The 24,366-nt window shown below is 48.2% G+C and overlaps 1 protein-coding gene across 1 annotated transcript in view; it reads left to right on the top strand.

The window, feature by feature from the left end:
- The window catches only part of RAB40B (RAB40B, member RAS oncogene family), a 992,795-nt gene that overhangs the window by 735,014 nt on the left and 233,415 nt on the right, over positions 1-24,366 (top strand). Inside the window, exon 6 of the mRNA XM_069654533.1 lies at positions 9,139-9,361. Coding sequence (XP_069510634.1) covers positions 9,139-9,361 — 223 coding nt within the window. The remainder of the gene's footprint in view (positions 1-9,138; positions 9,362-24,366) is intronic.

Raw genomic sequence — 24,366 nt, 5'->3', positions numbered from 1 at the left:
ATCCATGGCTCCTGCTAAGAGAGACCGGTACGAGAAGAAGTACCGGGTCCCGGACTCTGCCCCTATGTGCCTCAAAGCACAGCCGTCCCAGGATTCAGTGGTCTCTGTGGCGGCCAAGAAGAAATCGGCGGGGACGACGGCCTCCACTTCCACTTCTCCCCCCGGACGGCGAGGAAAAGAAGCTGGACGCCATGGGACGACGGGTCATCTCGTCGGCGGCGACGATTATTAAAGTGGCCAATGCCCTCGTGATTGTGGCTCGCTACGACAGGGAGCTGTGGTTCAAGATCGCTCCCCTCCTGGACTTCCTCCTGGACGACGGGAGGGCTGAGGCCTACGAAATCCTACAGGAAGGCGAGGTGGCTTCGGATCACGCCATCATGGTGGCCACGGATATCGCCGACACCGGCTTTCGCCAGATGGGCAACAGCGTTTGCCTTCGCTGGCGCGGTTGGCTCAAGGCCACCGATTTCCGCCAGGACTTGCAGACCAGGGTTCTGGATATGGCCTTCGACTGGAACAACCTGTTCGTCAAGACAGTGGACGAGTCACTGCAGGCCATCAAGGCGGACACCAAGACGGCTCGGGCCTTGGGTGTTCAACAACGACAGCCATCCTTTCGGAGCTCCGGAGGCAAGTAAGGTGCTTCAAAAGGATTCGGTGGCGGCTCCTCGTACCGCCAAGCAGCCCACTCCTCGTCACAGGAAGCCTACAGAGGACGCGGCAAGACAGGAGGATCCCGTCGTCGCCAAGGAGGCCAAGGCGGCAAGGCCGTGCCGAAACAGGACTGAACCGGCCGTGGCGTCGGGCCCCCACCCGAGCACCCCGGTGGGAGGCCGGCTGGCGAATTTCGTCAGCTTGTGGAAATCCATCTCCAGCGACCGTTGGGTGCTAGATGCACTGGCCCGCAGGCACACTCTGGAGTTTCAAAGAATGTGTCCCCGTATTCCACCCATGGCCAGGAAGGAAAACCACATCCCACAACTACTTCTGGAGGTACGAGCGATGCTAAGAAAGGGAGCCATAGAACTCGTCCCAAAGAGGCTCCGGGGCTCCGGAGTGTACCCGCGGTGCTTCCTCATCCGGAAGAAGACTGGCGGTTGGCAACTCATCCTGGACCTTTGTCGTGTAAACAAGCACATCAAGTCCCAGAATTTCGGGATGGTCACCCTCCAGCACGTGCTGGGACAGCTGGAGGAAGGCGACTTCCTGTCGTTGCTGGACTTGGAGAATGCCTACTTCCACATCCCCATTTTAAAAGGACATAGAAAATTCCTACGATTTGTGGTCGAAGGGCGACAGTATCAGTTCAAGACCCTTCCCTTCGGATTGAAGTCGGCACCCAGGGTGTTCACCTAGTGCCTAGCGCCAGTGGCGGCGCGGCTTCGCCTGCAGGGGATCCACGTCTACCCCTACCTGGACGATTGGCTCATCCGAGCAAAATCAAGGGACCTCGCCGTCGACCACACAGTGAAGACCGTCCAACTGCTCACGGATCTGGGATTCTCGATCAACTTCGCAAAATCCCACTTAGTACCGTCGCAAGATGCCCTTTTCCTGGGAGCCAGACTCAATACAGTGGCACGATTGGCTTTGCCGTCAGAGGAAAGGACGAAGGCCATCCTGGGCAAGGTACAACGGCTGTTGACCATGGACATGGCCAGGGTGAGGTCCATCAAGTACCTACTCGGCATGATGTCATCGTGCATCTACCTCGTGTGCCTATGCAGGTTGCGGATGAGACCACTGCAGGAGTTCCTCGACATCCATTGGATGCAAGCGGCGGGCAGCTTCGAAGACAGGATCTCACTCAACGAGACTTTCCGCCAAGCGATCCGGTGGTGGGGCACCCGCGTGCATTTAGCGGCGGGCATGGACTTCCAGACCCCAGCACATCAGGAAACGGTGACGACAGACGCCTCCCTGTAGGGATGGGGAGCACACACCGGAGATCTCCACACAAGAGGCCTTTGGCTCCCGGAGGAGAGGTTGCTACACATCAGTGTCCTGGAGCTCCGAGCCGTGTTCTGGACCCTCAGGTCGTTCCTTCCGTCCCTCAAGGGCAAAGTGGTAAGGATCTTCACCGACAACACCACAACGATGTTCTACATCCAGAAGCAGGGGGGCACCAGATCCCCAGCCCTATCCAAGGAAGCGCAGGATCTGTGGCACTGGGCCGTCGCCCAAGGGATGTTCCTGGTCGCCTTTCATCTGGCAGGAATAAAGAACACCATCGCTGACTCATTCAGCAGGGAGCTGCGCTTGTGCCACTAGTGGGCCCCGCGGTAGGATCAAGTGGATCTCCTATTCCGACGATGGGGCAATCCCCAGATCGACCTATTTGCGACGGCGACAAACGCCAAGTGCCGGAGGTTCGCCAGCAGGTTTCCCCAGCCGGGGAGCATGAGCGATGCCTTCTCATTCCCCTGGGACGGCCTATTCCTGTATGCGTTCCCGCCGTTGCTGCTGCGACTCATCAGTCAACTCAGACGGTCCCGGTGCAGGATGATCCTCGTCGCACCAGCGTGGCTGAGGCAGATCTGGTTCTCGGACCTTCTGGACATGTCAGCGCCCCCCCGGTCAAACTACTGATGGACGTGGATCTTCTCGCCAGGGAAGGAGACGCCATCCTCCACTACGACCCAGGATCGCTGAACCTGCAGGCCTGGTTCCTGCAGCACTAGAGTTGAGAGGGTACCATATACCGACGGACTGCAAGGAGGTGCTCGCAAAAGGCCAGGGCGTCCTCGACTCTCAAGTGCTATGGACACAAATGGAAGAGGTTCTCTGTCTGGTGCCGTGCACAGAAGATTAACCCTCTGCGGATTACGGCCCCAGGCGGGGCTGGCACATGCCTCCATCAAGATCCATCTGGCGGCTATCTCCCGCTACACCAGAACTCTGGGGCGGTCATCTCGATGGTCTCATCGCCTGGTGAAGGAGTTCATGAAAGGACTGTTCCGATCTTTCCCGCCGGTGAAGGCTCCGGCCCCAGCATGGGAGCTCAACGTGGTGCTGACCAGGCTCATGGGGCCGCCATTCGAGCCGCTGCATTCGGCACTGTTGAAGTTCCTGTCGTGGAAGACAGCGTTTCTTGTGGCTATCACCTCCGCACAACGAGTGGGAGAGATCCAGGCCCTCTCCTGTAAACCTCCATACCTGACATTCCACAAGACGAGGGTAGTGCTGAGGACGCACCCCGCCTTCATGCCCAAGGTGCCGTCGGACTTCCATCTCAACGAGCCCTTGGTGTTACCTATTTTCTTCCCATCGCCTTCGTCGCCGGCTGAGAGGACTTTGCACTCGCTGGATATGGTTAGAGCGCTGAAGTTCTACGTGGACCGCACGAAGAGTTTTCGGAAGTCATCACAGCTGTTTGTGAACTTTGGACCGTTGAACCAAGGAAAGACCCTCTCAAAGGCTTCCATTTCCAGATGGCTCTTCAGCTGCATCATGCACTGTCACCGATAGGCAAACTGACCATTGCCTGGCCGTCCGAGAGCCCACTCAACCAGAGCGATCGCTGCTACCACGGTGTTCCTGTCTGGTGTGCCCCTGCTGGACATCTGCAGCGCTGCTACGTGGAGGTCGACGCACACCTTCATAAGATTTTACTGCGTCGATCGGGATTCCAGGGAGTAGTCCAGAGTCGGTCAAGCAGTGCTGCGCAACCTGTTCGCTTGAAGGTGAGCCTGGTGAGGAGGTAAGGGATGCTTAATGTTGAGTTGTTGGAATGCTTAATGTTGAGCCTTGCCACCTCCCGTGGTTGTGCATGTGTGTACTGCTATGTGTTCTTGTATTCATGAGCATGTGAATCCATGCCAGACCCCATGCTGGAGAAGGAACAAGTTACTTACCTGTAACTGTTGTTCTCCAGCATGGGTCTGGCATGGATTCACATGCAAACCCTCCCTCCAACCCCTCTGCGGCTCTTCTCTTGGTCCTACTGCCACTTTACGTGCTACCAAATTTGAAGATGGATGCCAGAGGAGGTGCTTAGGTAGAGGACAGTCACTGGCTGGGGGCAGTATGACCCAGAGACCAGTGATTGGTTGTTAGTAGAAAGACAGTTCAGAAAACGAAACTGAAACTGATTTTCTTTTTCTTTACCGAGGATTCCCAGCCTGACGATGGGGAATATTCATGAGCATGTGAATCCATGCCAGACCCATGCTGGAGAACAACAGTTACAGGTAAGTAACTTGTTCCTTTTCCTTTCGGCCAGAAGGCCAGCAACCAAATCTTTATACCGCTGTCGCTGGAATAAGTTCTGCAGCTGGTGTAGAGATAAGAATGTCGACCCTTTTTCATGTAATACACCTGCAGTGTTATCCTTTTTGCAAATTCTGGCAAATCTGGGGCTCCAGATTAGTACCATTAAAGGATATCTGGCAGCGCTTTCTATTTTCACACGCACGTCAGAGGAAGTCTCCTATTTTAAGATTCCTCTGATAATATAATTCCTAAAGTGATTAACTAATGTTTTCCCTCCGACCCCCTTTCAAGTCCCACTGTGGGATCTCAACTTAGTTTTAAAGTTTCTGATAGGTGCTCCTTTCGAGTCTCTACATACTTGTCCATTAAGACTTCTTACTCTGAAAACTGTTTTCTTAGTGGCAATAACATCAGCCTGAAGGGTGAGTGAGCTACAGGCTTTATCCTGCAAGCCTTCTCACACTGTTTTTCATAAAGACAGGGTAGTACTAAAGATCAAACCTACTTTTCTCCCCAAGGAGGTTTCTGAGTTTCATATTACTCAGAAAATAGCTTGACCATCTTTTTATCCTCCACCACAACCGAGGAAAGAGGAAGAAAGACTTCACAGGCTTGATCCTAGACGTGCACTCAGTTTTTACATTTCTCGAATGGCAAGACTGCGGCAGAATGACCAATTATTTGTGGGCTATTAAGGTCACAAATTGGGTCTAGCCATCACCAAGCAAACCATCCCCAGATGGATTATTTTAACTATGTACAGCCTGGCTGCTAAAGACCCTCCTGATCATTTAAGGGCTCATTCGAACAGTTATGTTGCAACTTTTTCTGCGTTGCAGAGGGGAGTTCCGATAAAGGATATATGTGCAGCTGCCACATGGTTGTCTGTACACACCTTTACTAAATACTATAGTCTCGACTCCTCCATGAGCCAAGATTCTGCTTTTGGAAAAGCAGTACTGCAAGGCTCTGCGGGGGCGAGCAGTAACCCGGTGCAGTGTCACGGAGAATTGTCTGAGTGATACATCAACTGGCATACCTGTTCGCGGACCTGAGGTGTTCCTGGGTCTCTTGGTATTATAGGAGTCTCCACCAGCTACGTTGTGGTTGCTCAACATATACATTGACGCCAATGGAGGATTGATTTCCGCTGTCCTGACTTACCGTCCCGCAAGCCGGAAAGTGGGGATTTATTACTGTCCCATATACATGGAGAACAGGGCGAAGCAACTGCTCCTAGCCCGACGTCCTGAAGAAGGTCTCTGACCGAAACACGTGTCGACGTGGTCTCTATGAGGGACATCTGGTGATACTTGAAACCAGTGACATAATGACACCTGATACTATGGACTGGGTCACTATAGGAAATGTTAACTAAAAAATCTGGAATAATACAAATTGATGTTATTACACGAGGGTGTTTTATTTATGGAGTCTTGAATGTATTTTTGAATGTGGATACGTATGAAGGCATGATTTGACTTAAGATTTTTATGAAATTTTTATGACAGTAAAATGATTGATCATGTGATGAGTTTTGAAATAAATATTTTGATATGTACTTAATCTAACCAGTGTCATCCCATTCCACTGATCCGCCTTTTTGTTTGCTATATACTCTACCTGAAGGATCAGGGATTGTGAGTGCAGGTCTACCCCTTTATTTACTTCCTGCACTCTGTGCATATACGTGATCATTTCAAATTTTACTCCCTCCTCCAAATTATGTAAACTGCTTTGGGAGTGTATCAAAGATGAGGAATACGTGGGAGGACACAATCCATTTGAAGAACAAGTTACTTACCCAGGGTAACATTCTTTCGACTGGATGTTCCTCCCACATATTCTTTATCGCCCCTCCCAACCTACCCCGCAGTAAAACTTCTCTTGCGGTTGCAGTCTGCGCTCTCTGAGGGGGAATAACCGTCAAACTCAAGACCATGCTTCTCTCTTCAAAGCAGAACTGAGCAACGGGCGCTGCGCGCGCTACTTATACCTTTGGTGACCTTGCCGCCAAGACGGAGGCCTCCGAGGGACATCGACTCGACCAGGCATCAACGCACAGCGCCCTCTACTGAAAAAATATTTCTGAGGCAGCAAGCTGGATATTAGGAAATATCAATGATAAAGAATACATGGGAACATCCAAGCCAAAGAATGTTACCATGGGTAAGTAACTTGTTAATCTTTGTTTGGCCTTCAGCGTTTCAAGAGTTCCAAAAATAAATAAATAACTGCAATATAGTCTCCTGTGGGTATAGTGCCTTAATCCAGTGGGAGTGACCCTTCCTCTGGATTCTTCTTCACAATTTCTTAACAACTATAACTCTTGTCTTTTCGTCTTGTTCAATATCAAAGACAGTTCTGTGTCTATCTTTGGTCTTTAGATTGTCAGGATTACTGCTATACTCTCCTGCCAGGGTTTTCTGTTTCTCTGGTTTCACACACTTTGGGCTGCTTGATGTACCCTCTTGCCAGGGCTTCTTGTTTCACACATTTGCAACTGCCTGGTATACTCTCCTTCCTGCCAGGGCTTCTTGTTTCACACACTTGCAACTGCCTTTCTACCAGGACTTGTAATTGTTTCTGTGACTCCACCTTAGATAGTTCATCACTTTAGCTCTCTTGGCTAATTCCTTTGTTTTATGCTTTATTTCCTCTTTAGTGTTTTGCTAATACCTCCAATCATCCACCACCACAGCATTATGGGTTAATGTACGCTGTTCATTAAAGATTCTTTCTTGAGGCAAACATGCTTTTAACTTCTTACTTTCAGTATCACAAAATGATTTCCTCTCTTTATCCGACTTGCATTGTTCAATGTTTAACATACAGCGTGTTTGCAAAAAATGCCCCGGTGTTCCCTTGGTCCCAGCGTGGACTCCCCAGTTCTTCGTGGAATCTCCTGCTCTGCCTGCGGCTTGCCGAGGTGAGCCGCTGGACTCGCCCTCCTTTGCGCTGCTCGGCTTTCGGTTTCCACTTCTCTGGTGGTGGTGGCTGGGGTTTTCCTCTTCTCGCAGCTTCCCGTAAATTTCTCTTCTTGTTCTTCCACTGTCAAATGCCCGGGAGCCCTTTTCTTGCTTCTGGGGTTCCTGCGTGAAAGCTTCTATGTCCTCTCGTTCTGCTCAGTGCATGAGCCCACCTCCACCACTGGTGTGCCATTTCTTCTTCTGACCTTCTTTTAAACGTCCCGGGCAAGGTGTATGCTCACAACAACTAGAGCATCACCTGTGCTTGGGGCTTCCTCTAATCTGCATTCCTCCATTCCTCTTCTTCGTCGCATTATTAAGGGGTTTCTTGGAATGGTAGTTTCTTTTTACCAACTTGCACAAAAACATTGTAGGAATGTTTTCAACATGTTCTGAGGGCAGCTCCATGTTTGAAAACTGTTTTGGAGATTTGTTTGAGAAAAAAATCATCACTCTTCTTTGGGGAAACGGAAGGAAATACAATAGGCCATAAAGATGTTGTGTATGGGAGATTCATCTTGTTTGTGGAAAGTGGGATACCATATCTCATCCGTAGACATCACCACTCCCTCCCTCACCCATGTAGCCGCCCCAGGGTCAGGATCAGGTAGCAGCTGCTGTCCCCTGGCCACAATGGGGGAGATAGCGGCCGGACATGGAGTAATGATACCATCGTATTCATTACAGTACACTGGCCTGAAGACGTGCACTGAAGTAATGAAAAAGATCATATCATGATTGATTGTACTGTTCGTATCTGAAGGCTATTTTATGGTGGGGAAACTTCCCTGAGCGCATCAGGGCACATTCAAACCAGGGGTGCAGCTGCAACATCGGCACTCCAAAGGTGAGTCCCAACTCTGGATATCCTCCAAGCGGAAATGTGGGCTTCTTTCCACACTTTCCTGAAACATTACGGCCTGGACACCCTGTCAGATCAGTACACCCGCTTTGGTAGAGCTGTCCTGAAGCATGTTCTCGTACAACAGCAGAATAGTCTGCTCCTCTATATTTAGGTACTACTATGGGAGTCTAAGATTAGGAATTTGTGGGAGAACAAAATCCATTCGAAGAACAAATTACGTACCTCCAGTAATGTTCTTTCTGATGGATGTTCCTCCCATGGATTCTTCATCACCCTCCTATCATGCCCCACAATGAGAGAGCTCTCTCCTGTTGCTGACTCTTTCAATGCTGAAAGGTGTCTCATATAATTTGTTATCCCCAACGTGGCTGAGCACAGGGAAAGAATTAGTAACAATGAAGAACGCTGAGGAACCTGGACAACAGAGTGGTATGGCAGCCCCCTCCTAACAAATGTTTCTGAGAGCTGCTGCCGCAGGAAGAATAAATCTAAGATGAGGAATCCGTGACAGGAACATCCATTAGAAACAACAATGCAGGGGGTAAATAATACATTTTTTTACAGATGTTTTGGACTACAACTTCCATCAGCACTAGCTAACATAATCATTAGGGAGGGATCATGGGAGACTTAGCACAAAACATCAGGAGAGACTCAGGTTGAGGACCACTGAACCAAAGTAGAAAACATCTTAGTCTAAATGGTTCTGCTTTAAGTAATTTTAACAATAAGTAATGTATGTGTTTATGTATATTAGTGCTTATAGAATACTTTTCAAAATGGAGGCTACAGCTATTTTCCTCCTAAAGGTCTCAGTGTTGTGCATGTGTCAGGCCTTTTTGAGTTTGGTAAGAAGGCATGTGTGCTGGTAGATGCCTGATCTTGGGGGCCATCATTTGAGGATGAGTTACCATTTCCCTGCATCTGGTATTCCGGCATAGATGTTTGGCGAGAGCAGCATTTGCGGATTCATCATTCTACCCACACTACTAACGTAATAGATTGGCATGACTTTTACTAAAAATGACAAACAATTGTATTTTTGTGAACCTTCAAATTTTCTATACACTCTTCTTTTGTTTCTCCCAGCATGCTCCTGGTGTACCTAAAATTCTAGTTGGAAATCGCCTCCATTTAGCCTTCAAGCGTCAGGTCTCTACAGAGCAAGCACAAGTATATGCTGAGAGATTAGGCATGACTTTCTTTGAAGTGAGCCCATTGTGCAACTTCAACATAACTGAGTCCTTCACAGAGTTGGCAAGGATTGTGCTAATGAGGCATGGGATGGACCGGCTCTGGAGGCCAAACAAGGGTAAGCGGTGCACTGAATATTTGTCATCCTAATTTTATGATGTTAATGTATTCATTACGCAATTCATCATTTGCACATGGCTTGTCATTACATTGTTGATCACTGTTTCTTTTTACTTTATCATACTTTTAACTTGCCCCACCTCTAACCTGCTTTACTTGCCTATCTTTTAAATTGCACTATTTGTATTCATTGTATTTTGCTGCCGTTTCTACTCTGTTCATTTACTTAAACTGTTGCATCTCTCACATATTATCATGTTTTACATTTTAGACATGGCCCTGGGGTCTTCTGGCCCATAGGCCACATCATACAACTTATTAGCACCTGGAAATCGTTACTGTCCTCCTCTCAGCCAATCATAATGTTTAAAGTGCTGTCAACAACTACTGGTATTGACTGCTTTGTTTGTTTGTTTTTGGCATTTATATAGTGCTACAAACCCTCGGGTATCTGAGCGCTACTTATTACCCACGGTGTGTGGTGCTCATTTATTGACCTCGGAAGAATGAAAGGCTGAGTTTGGCGCTGCCGGGATTCGAACCTGCCTCAGCAGCTCTGCACGGATGTCAAAGCGAGCGCTCTAATCGCTGTATTATCTGACTGCATTCTGAACATTCTGTTTTCAGAAGCACACAGGGAACCAACAATGCAATTTCTAGGCAAGATTTTGTTTCAACAAAAGACTTCGTCTCTTTGAGGACCTTACTTTTGCTGCACCATGCTAATTAACACACGGAAGAGAAAGTTAAAACATTGGTTTCTTTATAACAAATTGAAAGCATTTACCATTTACTTTTATAAATTACACCTCATGCATGCTCATGCCTTTTCCAATTCAACCAATTTGCAATTAAAATGCTAACCTTAAGACAACATGTTATTTAAATACTATAAAATAAAACCACATTTAATTTACTAACTCACTTTGGGCTCTATCAGGAGTTGGGCGGTATGCCGGCAGTAAATTCTCCAGGATACCGCCCATTGCAATTAGCGCTACCACAACTTGGTCCGGCGCTATCACAAGTTGCAGTGGCAGAGTAAGTGTCCATGGGACTCAATGGGACATTTTCGGCACAATTACTGCCTGAAAATGCTTGACATTTTTAAGAGTGCAGCCCCTCTCTGTGCCTCTCCCAAAGGAGTCGAAAAAATCCGGCCACCCCTCAGAATCTAGAAAGACCAGCGGGGAGTCTGATGCGTCTCCTTCCTATGTGCCTAAGAGCCTGGGAAGAGAGGTTCCTCAACACAAATCGACAGTGCCTTCCTCGACGCACAAGGTGAAAATCGCCATCTTCCTGCTCAAAGGCCAAAGGTTCAGGGTCTTCAATAACTGTCTCAAGGCTTTCTCCTAAGCTGTCGAAGCCGTTGAGACATTCACCAGAACTGTTGAGGCATTTACTTCAGTCAGAGCCATCAAGGCATTCTGCGTCCGCTTCTTGGAAGACGGCGAAGCCCTCAATGCCATCGGTGCATTCAGTGCCCTCGAAGCTTACAAAGACCTCCACTGACTCTACAAAGTCATGTACACCATTGCCTAGACCCTATTTCTTTAAATCCATGGGGTCTATCTTCGAGGTTTGGGAAGAGGAGGACCAAACTCCCTTTGGATACGAATTTGGGACTCCAATGTACCAGAGGAGCTTATTTCACAATGTGAGAAATCTTGTTGAAACCTTGAAAGAGACTAGCAGTTGGGAGACTTCACCTGAGACGGATTTTGGAAATCCAGAGATGGTTGGATACTCACCCATCTTATAGGTCAGTGATCAGTAAGGTATCATAACCTCATGCCTGAGGGTTTGTAGCGCTATATAAAAGCCTAATTATTATTATTATTATTATTATTATAACATCTTGGTTGGTCTAAACCAGCTGCAATAATTGAAAAAGATGACCTCATGGATATACTGGACAGTGGACCAGTAAAGAAGAGGTGTTACCTTTTCATACCGGATTGAGAGTCAGAGTCCTGGAGAATTGGCTGCCGCCAGATTCTATCCCAACAGTGTACAAGTTACTGACAGAAAAATATAGAACAGCTTCCATAGATCCACCCTTTCTCAACAGCCATCCAACACCAGAAAGTCTGGTGGTTCAAGCTGCAACATGTCGTCTAGGGTTTATCCTTCTACCCCACCTGACAAGGATGATGGATAGATTGATGCCATAGGGAAAGGAATGTTTAGTGCGGGTAGTATGGCACTAAAATTGTTGTGACTTGACTGTCTTGTAGGCAGAAGAAACCTCCGTCCCCAAGTGTCCCACAGAGAGAACCCAAGTCACTCCCTGTGCAACCTTTGAGGCCACAGATGGGAGATGTTACTCCGGAACCACGAAACTCTGGGGACCCCAAGCCACTGCAAAGAAAGCACCAGTTAAGTACCAAGCCAAAACAGCAATCACAGCAGGCAACACAGTATGAACAAAACGTGGAACAGGCTTACCATAAAAGGGTAGAGATGGCGCTGCTGACCCTTTGGGGGTTCCAGGGCTCACATGGGCAGCGCTCCCCAATGCGGAGCAACAAGTGGTTGAGCTCAGTTAGGAGTGTGGTAATCAGGCCCACCTGATTACGAGATCCAGATCCAGTTAACTGTGGAGGGTTGACAAGCGGGCCAAAGAGAACAAAGTGCCGAGAGGAAGTCCAAGAGCAATCCAAGAAACAGTCTGTGGTCAATCAACAAAGTTCATCCAAGACGCCAATAGCCAATGAGTATTTCCAAAAGAAGTCCTTGTTCCAAAACTGAGGTCGAGTTCCAAAAATCCCAAATGATCGCATTAGAGACGCCAAACAGAGGCGTAGTGAACAGCTGTGAAGCAGTGAGTATCCGGACGACTCTGTTTAAATGCTCGCGCTACCGGAACTACTTCCTTGTCACGTGACGCGCGACCGCATCACGTGGACGGGTTCTTGAGTCACGTGAGCGGGAGGCGCTAGTCACGTGATGCGGAAGTGAACTGCAGCGTAGTCTGTCTCTCAGGCGCCAGGGGATATGCCAATTAAACGGGCGCAATCGAGAGTGTGTCCCGTTGCGGATGAACCGTGCTGGCACACGAGAAGCCGGGGGCTGCACACGTGAGTCCCGGAACCTGATAGAGGAATGTGATGGGGTTGAGGGACAAGGGCGAGCCTGGGGGAGTTCAGGGTTGCTGGTAGATGCGTGCGTGACAGGAAGAAGGTCAGGGTTGCTAGTAGATGCGTGCGTGACAGAAATCTGCTAATGCCACCAGTGCAAAATATACGCATATCCTTTGGGGATTGGCTGCCTTGGCAGCGGATCATATACCAGAGGGTGAAGAGAGGGATGGATTTTAAAATTTTATTTAAGATGGTAAGGATGCTATGAGGCAATCGTTATAGTCAAGCCTGGACACAGTGGATTCTGTAAGCAGGCAATGGTTGCCAGTACGGTACTAAGACGTCTGGCATGGCACAGGAAATCGGGTTTCTTGCCAGATGTCCAGGCACGTTTGCTGCACATGCCCTTAGATGAGACTCAGTTGTTCGATGAAAAAGCTGACAACAGTTTAGAGAAACTGCAGGCTTCAAGAGCAGCAGCTAAATCTCTGGGAGCTTTAATAATACAACCTTCGGCACAAGTGTAGAGAGGACATCCTTGTTGTTTGTATTATTCCATTTAAAGAGGGAGAGGACAATACTCTCAAAGAGGTCAGAGATTAACACCACGTGGATTCAGCGGTAGAGGGAGTAGAACTCCTCGTGCAACACCCTCTGAATTGCCCTCAGCTGCGTCTCAGTCAGCAAAGTCTCTTTGACTCCCTCACCCAAATGTCTGTGGTAGGAGGCAGACTGTCACAACATCCCCAGAGTTGGCGAGGCATAACTTTGGATGCATGGGTGCTGCAAACAGTGACCTACGGTTACTGCCTCCCATTCATAAACAAGCTCCCTGATTTTCCCCCAAGAGACCAATCTTTCATGGATCCAGATCTGCTCCTTCAAAAGGAAATTCTTATCCTGTTAGAGAAAGCTGCAGTAGAGCTGGTACCTGCAGCGGAGAGAAAGCAGTGTTGGTACTCTCCCTATTTCTAATCCCTGAGAAGGACAGAGGAGTGTGACACATCTTGGACTTGAGATATTTGAACAAGTTCCTCAAGAAGGACAAGTTCAATATGGTAACTCTTTAGCAGGTGCCTGAGGTTTGTGGTTGCCGGTTCTCCCCATCAGTTTTGGGTTCTGCCATTTGGGCTAACCTCTGCCCGAGGATCTTCACCAAGCTTATGGCAGTAGTGGCAGCTAGTCTAAGGTGGGAGAGGGGGGGGTACACATCTACCCTTATCTGGACGACTGGTTGATCACGGCTTGTTCTCCAGAACAGTCTCAGGGTCAACTCAGTTGCACTTGCCACTTCCTCCACAAGCTGGGCTTCTCCCTGAACTTCAAGAAGTTTCACTTGACACTTTTACAGAAACTTCAATTTATTGGAGTAGTCCTGGATTCAGCCTCAGGGGAGTGGGGGGGAAGCCCTGCCACCGAAGTTGAGGGCTCAACATCTCTCGCAGATTGTCCAAAAATTTCAGGGTGCCCAACATCTCCCGGCCTTCGATTTTCTAAGGTTGCTCGGCCTGCATTTTTCTGGTGCCAGAAGCCTGTCTGAGAATGAGATCCCTTCAGTGGGCTCTCGGATCCCAGTGGTCTCAATTCTCAAGTAGAATGACAGACCTTCTCCAGGTCCCAACAAAGGATGTCCAGGATCTTAGGTGGCGGGCCTGCTGAGAGAATATAATGAAAGGAGAACCCTTTTGGCAACCGTGGCCGGAGATGACAATTGTGACAGAAGCCTCCCTCTCCTCAGGATGGGGAGCGCACATTAAATAGTTTTCAGTCAGCGGACACTGGTCTCAGTCAGAGTCCAGACTCCATATCAACCTTCTGGAGCTGAGGGAAATCCGACTTCTCCAGCATTGGATCTTTCATAGATTCAGATGCTTGAATATTCCCCGTCGTCAGACTGGGAATCCTCGGTGATAAATTTAATAATACATTTTTTTTTTTTTTTAAATATATACACATTGCTACCTAGCAGTGCATGTACATAGCCCATTATGGCCTATGAGCCATTTCATTGTGTAGTCCCTCCACCTCACTTTGGTCCTTTATGGCCCCAGCCAATGAGGTGGCAGGGCTTAAGCTCCGCCCCAGGCAGCCATCTTTAGATTTTTCACCGCAGTCTAACAGACACAGGGAATCCTCAAGCTCTCTGAGCTTTTTCAAATTCTTTCTACTTTTGTGTGGAATATATTTAGTAAATATATTCCATTTTGTTCCCCTTCTCAGGGGCTTTGTTTCCAATTAACCTGGGAGACAAAACTTGTTGTTTTCCTCTCAAAATCGTCGACTGAACTTCTCTTCAGAAATGGAGGCACCTCAGGCTGTCAGGAAGCCTTCCCTGTTCAGGGACTGCACGAGGTGCAAAAAGAAATTGGTCTACAACAAAGACCCCCACGAGCATTGCATTTATTGTCTGTACCCACATGACATTAAAAAATGCGAGATTTGTAGAACATTTTCCACCAAGACCCTTCATGACAGGCATAGAAGACTCCTTTCTTACCTGGAATCCAGGGATCAATCTTCGGACGAAGAGTCTGTCAGAACAGCTCCTGTCCAATCCAGCACTCCATCTGAGAGACAAACTTCAAAGAGAAGGGCCTCTTCAGTGGAAAGGAGTTCCTCTCCCAAGTACAAAAAGAGGAAGCTGGAATTGATACCCTTTCTGCCTCCAGTTGACTTACCAAGCCAGAAGAAGTCTGCAAAATCTGCCTCTAGAGGTAAGGAGGAGTTTGCAAAAAACGGGGGGGGGGGGCAGTCGTCGGCGGGGAAACCGCCCACGAATGAAGGGAAAGGTAAAGGCCCGTCATCGGCCATACCGTCGACGAAACCAGCAACGACGACGACCACGCTTAAGACATCGTCGACAATAAGATCATTGTCATCGGACACGTCGACCGCGAAGCAATCGTCGACGAGCAAACACCACTCGTCCCCGAAGCATTCATCCATGACGCAGTCGTCCACGAAACGCATTCCACATTCGTCAACGAAGCTCTCGTCGACGGCAAACCCTCAGGCGTCGACGGCGAAGCCCTCGTCGACGGGAAAATCTCAGTCGTCGACGGCGAAGCCCTCGTCGACGGGAAAATCTCAGTCGACGAAATCTCATACGGGATGTTTGTTGACGAAGATAGCACCGCAAATTACGGAGGAATTGCGGCCTTCCACATTTGAAACTCCTGTCATTGAGAAGAATACTGGAACTGAACCACTGGTACAGCAATTTTCACCTTTGGGTCACATGACAGAACTTCCGGATGTAATTCTTCAGGAAGAATTCTCTGATGCGGAAGTGATGGAAGAGTCCACCGGTCCCTTACCTAAACAATACAGCCCCACTTGGCAACCGTCCACGGGAGAATCCGAATACCCTCATGACCCGATACTCATGTTATCCGTGCAGAGGATTGTAGAAGAATTTTACAGGCGGCAAAAGGAGAAGCAAATTCCGATTGATCCCATAGAATCAGGAATTATTCCTAGAGAGTCATCTCCGATTCCAGGCACATCTGGCTGTTCTCCTCACAGGAGTAGACCGCAAAAACGGATTGGATCACCGGAACCTGCTCGGAGACCAAGGAGCAGCACCCACAGTGCTTCACCTACAAGAGTCCCGTCGCCACAGTCAACGCGCAGACCGCGATCTCCGGATGTGGACCACACTATGGTACCGTCCACCATTTCGGTATCAGACTGGCAGGAGGATCCTTTTAGAGAATTCTCGGAACCAGAAGAAGGAGAAATAACACAGGAGCCAGACGCATCCAGTGAGTGGGATGACTACGTAATCGAGAAGCCAAGGAGGAGAGACTCGCCGGGCAAGGCCTCACCGCCGGATGATCTCGTCTCTTTCCACACCATTATAGGTAAAGCCGCAGAATTGTTTAAAATTCAGGTTTCTTCTGAGGAAAGAAAATCAGTGCTCTATGAGCACAGGGACAAACGAAGGAGGACAGTGACCACAATTCCTCTCCTCGATACCATCTGGGATTCCGGATCCAAGATCCTATCCACACCCTTATCGACTCCGGCGCTGGTGTCCAGGCCAGAAAAGAAATATAAAGCTCCGGATTCGGCACCTCTTCGTTTGAGAGGTCATACGAAACCAGACTCGGTTATCACAGTGGCGGCCAGAAAGAAACTCGCCAACCCCTCCTCACTGTTGTCGGCACCACCGGATAAGGACGGACGTAAACTGGAAGCCATGGGCAGGAAAGTATCATCTTCTGCATCGCTTACAATCAGAGCGGGCAATGCGCTGGCCATGACCGCGAGGTTCGATCGCGAGCTTTGGCTCCGCATGGCTAAATTGGCGACACAATTACCACCAGAGCTCCAGGAGGAGGCAAAATCGATAATCGCGGATGGTGAAGCAACATCAGATCACATGATCGACGCAGCGGTTGATGTGGCCGAATCAGGCTTCAGGCAGATGGCGCACGGCACAGTGCTCAGAAGGCAAGCCTGGATGAAGGCTACTAACTTTAGACCTGAAGTCCAGGCGCAGATATTAGACATGCCGTTTGATGGACAAGATCTCTTTGGAAAGAAGATAGACGATCATCTGAAGGGAATCAAGACAGACACGGACACAGCCAGAGCCATCAGTTCTTTAAAGGACAAAAGTAAGGACCATCAGTCTTTTTGTCCCTTTAGAGGCTCATCTTCCAAGTTCAGAGGATACGGTCGTTCCTCGTATGGTCAAAAAGCACAAGGCGGCACGTACCAAGATAATAAATATCAGTCATCCAACAGATACGCCCATAGAGGCAGACATGGCTCCGCCCAAGGGAAGTCACAAGGCAAACAAAACTGACGACCAATGTTTTTCCCCTCTTCACCACACCCCGGTGGGGGGAAGGGTGAGCCAGTTATTCCAGCGCTGGCAATCAATTACATCGGACAAATGGGTGTTACAGGTGATCCAAAAGGGTCACACCTTAGAATTTCTGGACCAACCTCCTTCCCTGCCTCCAACATCTCGCAGGGTGCATATGCTAACACAGGTCATGTCCGAAGTGCAAAAACTGCTCCAGAAGGCAGCAGTAGAACCAGTCCCTTATTCTCAGAGGGGAAAAGGTTTCTACTCCCGATTCTTCCTCGTCAGAAAGAAAAACGGTCAATGGAGACCCATCTTGGACCTGAGGGCACTCAACAAATTTATCAAGCGCATAACATTCAAGATGGTAGCTTTACAAGGGATGCTACCTTGGTTAAACAAGCACGACTTCTTAGCCACTTTAGACTTGGAAGACGCATACTTCCATATACCGATCCATCCTGCGCACAGGCAGTTCCTCAGGTTCACGGTGGGAGAGCTTCACTTTCAGTTTCGAGTGCTCCCGTTCGGGCTCAAATCGGCTCCGAGAGTTTTCACAAAATGCTTGGCGCCGGTAGCAGCAAGTCTCAGGAGGGCAGGAACGGACGTTTTTCCATACCTGGACGATTGGCTGATAAAGGCAAGTTCCGCTGCAAAGGCTTGCTCGGCAGTGTCGAGGACTGTCAACCTCCTAAAAGAGTTAGGTTTCTCCATAAACCAGACAAAATCCTGCCCTATTCCCAGCAAGGTAGCTCTCTTCCTGGGAGCCGAACTCGATACCAGCATTCCCAGAGTGAGGCCATCCGCAGAAAGAATAACAGCGATTCTACGCTCAACTTCAAACTTCCTACAGAAAGAGACAACATCCGTATGCTCTTACAAATCCCTATTGGGCATGATGTCATCATGCATATTCCTCATACCGAACTGCAGGCTTCGCATGAGACCTGTGCAGGAAGCTCTGGACCACCAATGGAAACAAGCTTTCGGAGGCTGGGAAGACATTGTCCAGATTCCATCGACGTTGCACAAGGCCCTTCGATGGTGGAATGTTCCGAGGAATCTTCTGCAGGGGATGCCGTTTCAAGCACCGACATCGACCCTTCTGCTGAGGACGGACGCTTCCTTATCAGGTTGGGGCGCTCATCTTGCGGGCCTCCAAACCAAGGGCTCTTGGTCGACACAAGAGTCCCAGCTCCACATCAACGTGTTAGAGCTCAGGGCCGTAAGGTTGGCGCTGAAAGCCTTCCTACCGGTTATAGCTGGCGAAGTTCTTACAGTCCAGACAGACAACACGACCTCCATGCACTATACAAACAAGCAGGGAGGCACGAGGTCACAGAACCTGTCGCAAGAAGCCCAACAGCTTTGGGCATGGGCCTTGCACTACGGGGTGCAGATCAGAGCAGAGCATCTTCCAGGAGTGGACAATGTCCTAGCGGACAGGCTAAGCAGAGAATACTCAGCGTCCCACGAGTGGGAGCTGGACGAGAAAGAAACCAAACGGATATTTGCCTTATGGGGCCATCCGCAGATCGACCTTTTTGCCACCAGGAACAACAAAAAATGCAAGAAATTTGCTTCAAGATACCCGGAGCACCAATCACTGGGAGACGCGTTCTCAGTGAATTGGTCGGGGAAGTTCCTCTATGCCTTCCCACCCATTCCCCTCATGTCGAGGGTACTTCGCAGGGTAAAAGAACAGGATTGTTCTTTGATTCTAATTGCACCGGATTGGGCACGGCAAGTCTGGTACCCGACGCTGGGGCACCTATCCTGTCAAACCCCGATTCGTCTCAAGACGCATCAATATCTACTGACGCAACAGAACCTCAAGGTCCTCCACCACGACCCGAGGAGCCTGTCTCTCAAAGCATGGTTCCTGAGCAGCGCAAACTGATGCACCTAAAGTTACCATCGGAATGCTGGGATATCATCAGGGCCGCTAGAGCCCCGTCCACGCAAGTCACCTACACCAGGAAATGGACCAGGTTTTCCAAATGGTGCGAGACCTCTGCAATCGATCCCCTCACGGCCTCGGTTAATCAGATTCTGCCCTACTTGTTGCACCTGGCTAAGTCAGGGCTCTCACTGTCCTCTATCAAGGTCCATCTGTCAGCCATAGCGGCTTACACAGTAACCGCGGAGACGCAAGCCTTACTTTCCTTACCAGCGGTTAAAATCTTCCTGAAAGGACTGATGCGTACTTATCCGCCTACACCTACACCAGTTCCGGAATGGAGCCTCAACACCGTCTTAACAGCCCTCATGCAACCTCCCTTCGAACCCATTCACAGATGCGAAATGAAATTCTTGTCCTGGAAGACATCTTTCCTGATAGCCATCACATCAGCCAGAAGGATCAGTGAGTTACAAGCTTTGTCTTCTCAACCCCCGTTTACTTTGTTCCAGAAGGACCGCGTCATCTTAAGGCCTCACCCGAAGTTCCTCCCCAAGGTACTTTCGGAGATGTCGTTCACTGAGCGCATTGTTTTACCAACCTTCTTCCAGAATCACGCTTCTGAAGCGGAAAGAACATTACATTCTCTAGACGTTGCTAGAGTGTTGAAGTTTTACTTGCAAAGAACCAAGGAGTTCTGCTCCTCAAACCGGCTATTCATCTCTTTCTCTGGCCGTACCAAGGGTCAGCATATATCTAAACAAAGTCTGGCACGCTGGGTATCGTCCTGCATCACCCACTGCCATCAGTTGAAAGGCGACCCTTTAACTAGACCGCCGTCTGCGCACTCCACCAGAGGAAGGGCGGCGTCAACAGCATTCCACGCAGGGGTGGCATTGAAGGACATATGCAGAGCCGCCACGTGGAGCACTCTGCATACTTTCGCCAAACACTACTGCCTAGCTGAAGATACCAACAAAGAAGCTGCAGTTGGACAGGCAGTGCTCCGCCATCTCTTTGTATAAGGTAGGACCAGCCTTTTTTCCCACCTTTCCCGAAGTATGTAACCGTTGTGTTGCTGCATGGTAAAGGTTTGATCAGAAATATGTTTTTTCTGTGTTTATGCATATATATATATATATATAATGGTGGCATGTTTTAACTGCTTGGTATTCTATTCAAGCATCTGAATCTATGAAAGATCCAATGCTGGAGAAGTCTTAGTTACTTACCTGTAACTGTATTTCTCCAGCATTGGTATCTTTCATAGATTCACATGCGCCCGCCCGCCTCCCCTGAGAGGCTGCTCCTATGCTCGGCATCCATCATACTGTAATCTCTACGGTTCAAAATCTAAAGATGGCTGCCGGGGGCGGAGCTTAAGCCCTGCCACCTCATTGGCTGGGGCCATAAAGGACCAAAGTGAGGTGGAGGGACTACACAATGAAATGGCTCATAGGCCATAATGGGCTATGTACATGCACTGCTAGGTAGCAATGTGTATATATTTAAAAAAAAAAAAAAATGTATTATTAAATTTATCACCGAGGATTCCCAGTCTGCCGACGGGGAATATTCAAGCATCTGAATCTATGAAAGATACCAATGCTGGAGAAATACAGTTACAGGTAAGTAACTAAGACTTGTGCTGATTGCTTCCTGCCCTCAATACGGGGGGAAAGTGTCCTGATAATGACAGACAACACAGTGGCTATGCACTGCCTCAACAAGGGAGGGGGTGTGTGGGCTCTGCCGCTACGCAGAGAGGCAATGCAGCTCTGGTTTTGGGCACTAAGAGAAGGAATCCCTATTCTGGCTGTTAATCTAGCCGGAGAAGAAAACACAGCGGTGGACACTCTGAGCAGGCAGAGCCCAATATCCCACATGTGGGAGTTAGCCCGGAAGTCCGTCTGGAGATTTTTGCCCTTTGGGAAACACCTCAAGTGGAACTGTTCATGACCAGTGTGAATCGGAAGTCTGAACAGTTTTGCACCAGGGAATTTCCTCAAAGAGGAGCTCTAGGGGGCGCGTTTGTGGTGGACTGGGAGTTTCCACTTCTGTATGCATTTCCACTAATCCCTGTCATTCCTCATGTCATCAGAAGGTTGAGGAAGTTCGAGAAACCCATGATCCTTATTTATTTATTTTATTTCTTAAGCGCTAAAGACATGAGGCCCTGAGGCATAAGAGCACTACAACAAGACAAACAGAATACACAAAAAGTATTATCAAGAAGGAATCGGAGGACCCGGACGAAACAGGATCCCAGGGAGATTACTCGAAAAGGACAGTTTTCAGCTTTCGTTTGAATATTGGAAGGGTAGGGCAGAGCCGGAGGTCAGGTGGGAGTGCATTCCACAAATGCGGAGTAGAAAATGGGAAGCAGCCACTCTGTACCATCATCAGTTTGGCCTTTGGCATCCAAGGTAGCCCTAGTTGTTTGACCTCAGGCAACGTCTGACCAAGAAGCCATTTCAACTGACATGTCAGGTAGGATGGGCTGGCCAAAGAGGCAGAGTGTGCAATACAGAGGGTACAATACTGAGTTCTCTTGGCGATGGGCAGCCAATGCATAGCTCTCCGAGCCGATGATACATGACCCGTTCTATGTAATCCCATTACCGCCCTTACTGCATTATTCTGCACTACTTGCAGACGGTTGAGTTCACTTTTGCTTACACCAAGCAAACTGCTCACACAGTAATCAAGTTGGCTACCAATGATGGCCCTGGCTACTGTGGCACAGCTTGATATGTCTAGGTAGGGCCTGATTTGTGTCAAGAATTTGATGTAATAGGAGGCGTTGTGTAAGTAACTCCAATCAAGCAATCCCACTAAGTCAGTGCCTTGTCTGGGATGCCCAAGGGAAGCCCTTATTTATAGATTTTTATGGCAAGTTATAATCTGGATGATGAACCCTTGTATAACACCCCTCGCTTAGAATCCCCCTGACCCCACTGAGCCAAGAAGTAGATTTGTTTTGCAAATTTAAAAGGGTTTATTTGAAAAATTAAACAATATATATATATCACACTTTTATAATAAATTAATAATTGATATCACACTTATGAATATAATGTTGATCAACAATGGGTAATCTGACACTAACACACCTCTTTACAATCAATGAGGAGTTGGTATAGGATGGATAAGGCAGCGAAAATACTTTTATGGTTTCAAGGGAAAAGCAATGAGGAATGAAATGCAGTACAGAAATAACTTGATATGATTTTAGCAAAAGGTAATATAATCACTTTTTCTCTGGCAATTCACCCCCCCTCCCCCCTATGCAATGTAAGAAATGGGAGGAGGAGCACACAGTTCTCAGGAATGCAATCAAATACAATACGAAAGTCAGTTCCCCCCAGCAAGCTTAGAGGAAAACAGGTAGAAGTTTGAAACACAGGCCCAAAATGCTTTTAAATGTGATGGCAATGGATGGGAAAATGTGCTAACTGATTTTAATTCCCTCTAGAGATTCAGGGTGAGTGAGAGATGCTTGTTGGTATTAGTTCAGGCTCACTTTAGCAATGCTCTATGAGTTATTACCAGGTTGCAAACGGATTTTAACAAAGGAAAGAATGGAGCTGCTATTTTGACAAGTGGAGAAATTGAGCCAAATCGCAAATCGTGGTAAATTTCGCGAGTGCGTAAATCGCAATTGCGGAAAAAGTATAGGAGTAGGAAGTCGGTTCTAGGTTCGTTGGAAAGCCTAGAATCACAGCTTTAAAATGAAAGTTAAATTTCGTTCCTAGCCCAAACGGTTCAAGAGATACGGACGATTTAATAAAGGTCGTTTTTCGGATTTAAAGTAAACTCAAAATGACAGGTGACAGCTTGCAGCTGCAGAATTGACAGGTGACAGTTGTGCAGCTTTAAAAATGACAGATGACACGATTTCTAGGAGGCTGTTCTAATTAGGTTAAAATAGTTTGGATTAGATTATTTTAACTAAGGGATTGGGTTCTGCACAGTCCTGGCGGATACTCACTCCTAATTTTGAAATGAATGGGCCTCGTCACGGATCTGGTCAACACGTCCAGCGGTGGTTCTCTCTGCTCGGCGGGTCAATCAGGCACCGGTTCTGCTCACAGCGATCCGGATCTCTGGTTCTGCTCACAGCGGTCTGGGTCTGGTCTGCGGTTCCGGCAAAAGTTCTTGGCAAAGAATTCAAACAGCTCGCCCGGCTGTTGAATAGTTTGGTTAGGTTTGCTGGATTCTGAAGGCCTGCTGAGAATACTTTTGCTTGCAGTGGGCCTTCTTGGTTCAAAGTTCTGTAGTCTCTGTTAAGCTTAGAAGTGTAAGTGTTGGATCTATGGATGTGAAGTCGTCAGTCAGCACGCTCCGCAGCAAATGGAATTGAATGTCTCTACCTGTCCCAGCAGTCTCTTTGTATTTGTTTTGGAAGTGGGTGTGTGTGTGGCCTAACTGAGCCTGCCCCTCTCTACTTGTCATTGGCCCAATTCTCCCCTCTCCCATGATTGGGGGAAGGAAATGGATTGTCATCATGATGAGTTCTGTTTATGGGTCAGAGGATCCTCCCTTGGTCAATTTGCCCACAAATCTATATTTGATTCAAATACATATTTCCCAGATACACAATTTGTTGAAATTACATGTACACATTATATATTCCTTCTGGTCCATGCTTGTCCGCCTCTGATCTTCCTGGGGGCTTGCATTCAAAAATGACAACATTTTGCGCTTTTTGACTGGTTTACCAATATCGGACATTTACAAAAAATTACACACATGTGCGCATGGAGTATGGACATTAATTGATGAAGTGTCAGATTTTTAACATGCAGACATTTGGAGTAAGACCCTATTTTCCGCTAGCAACCCCCCAGCATACACCACAGGGTCCTAACACCTCTTAAAACGTGCACAGAAAAATCACAAGAATAATTATATTACTTATATAATTCTGACAAGTCCGTACTATGAATTATCCATCTTTTTTTTAAATTATGCTCTGGCCCAGATGGGTGTGGTTTAGGTTCCAAAGCACATGGGGGAAGCTTCTGTATGCCCCCGCCTCCAGCTCGGGTGGCTCCCAGAGGCACTTCTGCTCCCACTTCTCCCAAGAGGAAGCCACTTTACGGCCCCCCCCAATATAACATTTGCCTGAGTCCAGGACAAGGCTTTGTTCTCCCTCCTGCAGGTGCCCCTCCCCTAATCTAATCAGAGAGGTGTCAACTCCT

The sequence above is a fragment of the Ambystoma mexicanum genome, chromosome 3q, assembly GCF_040938575.1.
Source record: "Ambystoma mexicanum isolate Mex_15411 chromosome 3q, UKY_AmexF1_1, whole genome shotgun sequence".
In the NCBI taxonomy this organism is placed as follows: domain Eukaryota; kingdom Metazoa; phylum Chordata; class Amphibia; order Caudata; family Ambystomatidae; genus Ambystoma; species Ambystoma mexicanum.
This window is presented reverse-complemented; position numbering and strand designations above follow the sequence as displayed.